This window comes from Hylobates moloch, unplaced genomic scaffold (genome assembly GCF_009828535.3).
Source record: "Hylobates moloch isolate HMO894 unplaced genomic scaffold, HMol_V3 SCAFFOLD_1, whole genome shotgun sequence".
Classification (NCBI taxonomy): domain Eukaryota; kingdom Metazoa; phylum Chordata; class Mammalia; order Primates; family Hylobatidae; genus Hylobates; species Hylobates moloch.
Window position 1 is genome coordinate 95,364,462 of NW_026652276.1, and position 6,664 is coordinate 95,371,125.

The 6,664-nt window shown below is 61.6% G+C and overlaps 1 protein-coding gene across 4 annotated transcripts in view; it reads right to left on the reverse strand.

The window, feature by feature from the left end:
- Positions 1-284: 284 nt before the first annotated feature.
- RADIL (Rap associating with DIL domain) overlaps positions 285-6,664 on the reverse strand; it is an 84,929-nt gene continuing 78,549 nt past the window's right edge. For all 4 annotated transcript variants that reach the window (XM_032755780.2, XM_032755781.2, XM_058442309.1 and 1 more), the window contains 6 exons: positions 4,531-4,681; positions 2,813-3,012; positions 1,968-2,310; positions 1,339-1,478; positions 795-934; positions 285-663 (listed from right to left, as the gene is read on the reverse strand). In XM_032755780.2, the coding sequence (XP_032611671.1) occupies positions 558-663; positions 795-934; positions 1,339-1,478; positions 1,968-2,310; positions 2,813-3,012; positions 4,531-4,681 (1,080 nt within the window). In that variant the 3' untranslated portion in view covers positions 285-557. The remainder of the gene's footprint in view (positions 664-794; positions 935-1,338; positions 1,479-1,967; positions 2,311-2,812; positions 3,013-4,530; positions 4,682-6,664) is intronic.

A 6,664-nucleotide genomic window follows, 5' to 3' on the forward strand; every position in this document is an offset into this window, starting at 1 on the left:
TAGACCTTTCTCTGGGGCCTGTGCTGAGCGGCAGGATCAGAAGTCCAGCATCCTCTGCCAGGTCTGGTCCCTGCTTCAGCTGGGAGGGGCTGCTGGAGCTGCTTCCTGCAGTGCCCTGTGTCTGGGCGGGGTGGGGGCAGGGAGAGTCAGTTCAGATGATCCCGATGACAGCTGTCACTGCATTCTCCCGTGCCGGTGACAGGCAGAGGCCATGGGGAGCCCCTGCAGCCCCTCCGAGTGGCCCATGCCTACTGCCCGAGATGAGACCCCAGCAGGTCACCCTCTAAGAACGGGAAAAATAGTTTATTGAACCGTACTTCTCCATTAAAGTCTTTAAACATAAAAGCTCTGTCACAAACATCACAACTTCACATCATCTGCCATATAAATAGAACCTACACTGAGATGCATGTTATCAACAGGCGTGTACCCAGGGTGAGGCTCCCTACCCGGGACCCGACTTGGTCAGTTACAAAACAGGGACGAAGGCGGGAGGAAGCCCAGTGTCACCAGGTGGGACCGGGCGCCGGGCCTGTGGGGGTGTCCTCGCAGCCCCCCTAGAGAGGGGGCGTGCGGAAATGGATCTTCTTGGCTGTTTCCACATCAGACTTGGCGACCAGGAACCGCATCTTCTTCCCACCGTGACGGATCAGGTCCACGGCTCTGAAATCCATGCCAGAGGTGGGGGTGGGCAGGAGGGCACCAGGGGAGCCCCGCAGGGTGCAGCCGGGCCTCTCCTTTACCCCAGGTCCCCTCCCCTGAGCAGGGGCCGGGCATGCATGCGGTGGGGGTACCTCAGGTAGCCGAGGCCCAGGAGGCTGCTGCCGTTCACCTCCAGGATACGGTCCCCCAGCGACAGGCGCCCGTCGGCCGCTGCGGGGCTGCCTGGGAGCAAGGTCTGGATGTAGAGCCCGGGGGCGCCCAGGCGCGTGTGCTGAGGACAAGCAGAGGCCTCAGAGCTCCGCAGGCCCGACTCTCGCTGTCCCCAGCAAGGACCACCGCAGCCCCTCCCTTGGCACCTACAGGCCCCCACCTGGCATCCAGCCAGGCCCACTCATGGTTTCATGTGTCCCTCCAGAAAAGCAGTGGACACCACTGTCCCCACTGGCCCAGGACAGACCCCAAAGGCTTGAGGACAGAGGCAAGAGACAGCAGGCCCAGGGGGCATGGCCGTTGGACAGGCCAGGTCCTCCCTCCCAGCTGCAGGGGCCAACCCCTCTCTCTTCCCTGGAGGCCTTCCTGTAGCCACGTGGCCACACAAGCCGCGGCCAAGCTTGCATGAACAGGAGGGGCCAGGCAGCCTGCATGGGGGTGGGGCGGGGGTCCTGGGCCACTCACCATCCCGTCGATCAGGCCCATCCCCAGCCCGGAGGGGCCTCGTTCCAGCTCCACCATGAAGACGTAGCAGAAGTCCTCGGTGCTGGAGCTGCGGCTGGATGGGGCTGGAGGGGACTCGTCCGCGGGGGCTGCAGAGTCTCCTGGGTGGGGGCCAGGAAAGGTGGGTGGGAGTGAGGTGCCAGGAATCAGGACGAGGAATGGGATGTCCTGGCCTGGCTGCCTCTGTAGGGGCACACAGGCACACACGGGCCCTTCCCCGGAGGGGTCCAGCTCCACCTCCTCCCTGAAGACCCCTGGGTTCCCCTCAGCACATCCTCTCCACTGGCTCAGCCATCCCTTCCTCCGCCCAGTGCAGGAGTGACTCTGAGCCACTTTCTAGACTCTCTCCCTCCCAGATCACAGTGAGTATCTGCCCAAGACGTGTCAGCGACTGAGTGACCGTGTGGGCCAGCTGCTGGGGGCTGAGCTGCCCCGAGTCCTCCATCTGGCCCCGTCTCAGGATGCAGGTGTCTGTGGGGCAGGTACTGAAACCCAGGACCCCAAGGGTGGAATGATCCCAGGGGACTGGCCATCAAGGTGATGTGCGGGGTCTGGGGTGGGTTCCCGCCTGAGCACCAGGCAGGCCTCACCTTCCAGAGCTGCACCCCGGAGCCCACTGGGTCCGTTCCTCTGCCTCTCTGGGAGCGCTTTTCCACAGGGGCCGCCGGACTTTGGCCAGTCGGGGTCCCCAGGCTCAGGGCCGAGTGGAGTGCTGGGAGGTGTGAGCAAGCAGGACGAGTCCGTGTGCGGGGGGCCAGCCTGGGAGCCCCCACGGCTGGGTTGCCTTCCAGGGGGTGCCTGTGCCCAGGGAGCCCCCCTTAAGGGAAGAGTGTGCTCCGGGGCGGCTTCCCAGGCTTCTGGGCCAGGGTCCCTGGGAGCCAGGGGGCAGCTCGGGGCCTCCGGGTGCCCGTCAGGGACCATGTGGTGCATACCCTGGGGAGAGGAAGGGTAACAGCTCAGACAGAGGATGGGGTGGCCAGGTGGGCACAGCACTCGGGCAACTGGGCAGCCTGCAGGCAGAAGGGCCGCCAGGCTGCGGGGCCAGAGCTCAGAAAAGGACTCCTGCAGCCTGTGCAGCCTGAGATGCGCAAGAGGCAAAGGGGCTTCCCTACCACCTGGAAGCACGGCCTGCGGTGGGCCACGACTCCCGGGGTTCCCGGAGCTCCCGCCTGCTGTCCCCAGCCCAGCTTCCAGACCTTCTCCTGTCCTCCCCGGGTACCTCGGAGCACACTGGCTGGGCCCCCTCCCCGGGCACCTCGGAGCACGCTGGCTGGGCCCCCTCCCCGGGCAGCTCGGGGCACGCTGGCTGGGCCCCCTCCCCGGGCACCTCGGAGCACGCTGGCTGGGCCCCCTCCCCGGGCACCTCAGGGCACGCTGGCTGAGTCCCCTCCCCGGGCACCTCGGGGCATGTTGGCTGGGACCCCTCCCCGGGTACCTCGGGGCATGCTGGCTGGGGGGCCCCACTGCCAGGGCTGCCGGGGCTGGCTCTGTTCTGCAGGCCCCATAGAAAGTGGCGGATGTAGAGCAGGTGCTGGTAGATGCTGTCGTCCAGGCAGTCAGCTTCCAAGTCCACCTGGAAGCCCTCGCTGGGCAGGACGATGGGTGGGGGGTTTTCGTAGGACTCCAGGACATCCTCTGCAGGGGAGACAGGATGTCCGTGATGGCCACAGGATAAGCTGCCTCCCTCGCCAGGCCACCCCGCCGAACGGTGCGGGAACCCAGGGGCCAGCAGATTGAGCCCTGAGTCCCCTGCCCCGTGGACACAGGAGGCTGGGATCCTGGCCACCGTAACTGGCCCCACCCTAGGATTCATCCCTTCTGAATCCCCGCTGACCACCCAGTATGACGTCCGAGCAGCTCAGGACTGAGAACAAGGCCTTGTAGCCAGGAACCCTCCAGCCCCACTGAGCCGCTCTGCGCTGGGCCTGTCTCTGCCCTGCTGGTCTCTGATGGTGTCTCCAGGTAACTGGAGCTCCCCCAGCCCCACTGAGCTGGACGCAAGCTCCTCTCAGGTGCTCCCAGGGCCGGAGCCGACTGCCTCCCTGCAGGAATCGCGGGACCCAAACAGCCTGTGTGCGGGCTGGTCTCTGTCCCCAGGAACACGAGCGCCTTTCAGGCGGTGGAAGAGTGCATGCGTACTGAGCTCCTAGCTCCCAGCACAGAATTCAGGCCACAGAAATGAATCAATGCGGAGGGAGGACTTAGAAGGTGTCAAGTGGAGCCAGGGGTCCTGTTCAGAGATGTTCTCCACGGCTGCGGAAGGGCATCCAAGGCCCCATCGCCTCTGTGCCTCCCGCCATCCCGTACTGTTTTGTTGAGGTGTTATACATAACGCGAATGAAAGGAGATGTGTGTATAATCTACACATTAAAATGCACCCCTGGCCAGGGGCGGTGGCTCACGCGTGTAATCCCAGCACTTTGGGAGGCCGAGGTGGGCGAATCACCTAGGTCAGGAGTTCGAGAGCAGCCTGGCCAACATGGTGAAACCCTGTCCTTACCAAAAATACAAAAATTAGCCAGGCATGGTGGCACGCATCTGCAATCCCAGCTACTTGGAAGACTGAGGCAGGAGAATCACTTGAACCTGGGAGGCGGAGGTTGCAGTGAGCCGAGATTGCACCACTGTACTCCAGCCTGGATGGCAGAGCAAGACTCTGTCTCAAAAAATAAAATTAAAAATAATAAAATAAAATAAAATAAAATAAAACGCACCCCTGTGCATGCATGTACACATATATATGCAAACAGACCCCTCCGTATGGATGTGTGTGCATGTGTGTGAACATACATGGCTCAGGGATGCTTCCCCACGGCCGTGTACCACCATTGCTCCCTTCCTGGGTAGCCATACAAGGGGGGAGGCCCCATCCTCTGGCTCCATGAGAGAACAAGGGGGCCTTGGACCTAAGCCTGGAGTTTGGAACTTGGGCATGGACTCTCAGCTCCTTGATTCCCCCACTGAGGAGGTCCCCGGATCCCCAGGTTGGGGATGGGGCGGGGGGTCCTCCGGGTGGAGGCTTCTCCCGGGAAGTCCCCAGGAGAGAGGTCCCCCACACCCCGCTTCAGATGGGATGAGAGCGTGCTGCCTCCAGCCTTGGGGCGAGTCTCCCACCGAGTCCCCAGCCCTCTCCTGCCTTGGGGCAGGGCTTACCTGACCTGAAGGCCTCGGGGCTGTCCTGGGCCCCTGGTTCCCAGGCGCTCATGGGGCCCATGGCCGAGGCCAGCTGGTAGTGAGTCAGCAGCCGGTGCAGCTGTGCTGGGCTCAGGGCAGGGAACGCGGCCCGCAGGGCTGTCCAGCTCATCTGGGTGGCAAGAAGGAGCTCATGGTCACAGGCCTCTGGGTGCAGACCCTAGCCCAAGGAGGGACGGCCTCCACAGGTGGCCTGGGGGTAGCCATCTGAGGGGCCTTGTGGTCCTCACTCCCACCAGGGGCCATCTGTGAGGGGGACGGTGTCACAGCAGCAGTTCACCCCTGGCACTTCCTAGGGCAGCTGCTCCAGGGAGAGGCCGGCTGGTACCATCAGGAACCCCCTGCCCAGGAACCCACCCCCATCTCAAGCAAGGGCCCGCCTCACACGGCGGCCGCCAACCAGAGAAACCACTACTGGGAAATGAACAGCGAAATCAGATTCCTGCCTCTAACGGCGTAAAAGAAGTCAATCAAGTCGGCTAAAAACCTGACGGGAAGGCAGGGACATTCATCATTTAGGTGACAGGAGGCAGGGAAAGCATTTGTTTTTTGAGACAGAGTCTCTTGATGTCACCCAGGTTGGGGTGCAGTGGCTCAATCATAGCTCACCGCAGCCTCGACCTCCCAGGATCAAGCCATGCTCCCACCTCAGCCTCCTGAGTAGCTGGGACCACAGACTTGCACCATTATGTCCAGCTCATTAGTTTTTCAGTTTTTTTTGTTTTTTTTTTTTTTTGTAGAGATGGCGGTCTCACTGTTGGTCTCAAACTCCTGGTCTCAAACTCCAGGCTGGTCTCAAATTCCTGGCCTCAAGCAATCCTCCTGCCTCAGCCTCCAAAAGTGTTGGGATTGCAGGTATGAGCCACTGCGCTCGGCCCGGGAAAACATTTTAGGCAAGACAAAAACCCTACACGGTAAGGAAAGGGTGGATTCCTCCAATAAAATTAAACAGTCTCTGCGGCCCGCCAGGACCTCCATCATTGTCCTTCTGGGGTTCCCTTCCCCGGCTCCCAGCCGGTTCTTATTTTCTGGAATTTATTTCTTCAGCTCTCTGATTTGTCCTGTTTCTATGGAATAGATCTAGTAGCTTCCCGAAAAGGGCGCATTGCAGGAAAACCGCTGCCCTGCGTGCTGGAACTGTCTTCACCTCCACCCTGGACTGGTCATCTGGCTGGCACAGAACTCCAGGTCGGAGGGCGTCACCCTTTGGATTCTGCAGGTGCTGTTTTTGTCCTGTGACTCCCGTGCTGCTCGTCCAAAAGCAACCTGAGTGCAAATCTTCAGGATCTGCCTTGTACTGATTCTTGTCTGGAAGCCTGTGGGTTCTCTGCAATCATCGTCCTGAAGTCCTGGGATGCCAAGTTTTGGTGCAAGCCCACTCTTGGCAGCAGCTCCTCCGCCCCGATGCGGGCTCCAGAGACTGCCTGCACCTGCCTTCCCCGCGCCCTCCGCCTCTCTGCTGGCTCTTTCTGGACTCCCACCGTTTGGATGTTGGCCTCGCTGGTGGGTCCTCTCTGTTCTCACCTTTGCTTCCTCGCTCTGTTTCTCTCTCATGTGTTTTTCTGCCCACATCCAGGGGCCTGGGCTGTGGCTACCAGATGTCCACACTGAAGGACAATCGGTGTCTCAGGCGTCGTGCAGGAGGGGCGAGGGCACAGCACGTCCTCCTCCAACACCACCGGCCCCCACCACCCTCACCCCTCACACACACTTCAAGAAAGTCTCTGGTTTGCCTGGGGGTGGTTCTGTTTGATTGTGAGTTCCTAGAACCTTCTCTACTCTCACTTCTGTGCTTGGTCCAGGGTTGGTGTCAGAGGGGGCCAGAGGTCGGGGCCAAGAGATCAGCTTCAAGGGAACAGAACTCTCTCCTCCTTCCTCCCTCTCCTTCTCCCCCTCCCTCTGTGTCTCCCCTCCCTCCTCCCTCTCCTTCTCTCTGTCTCCCCTCCCTCCTCCCTCTCCTTCTCTCTCTCCGTCTCTCTCCCCACTCCCTCTCCCCTCCCTCCTCCCCCTCCCTCCACTCTCTCCCCTCCCTCCTCCCCCTCCCTCCACCCTCTCCCCTCCTTCCTCCCTCTCCCTCCCTCTCTCCCCTCCCCCC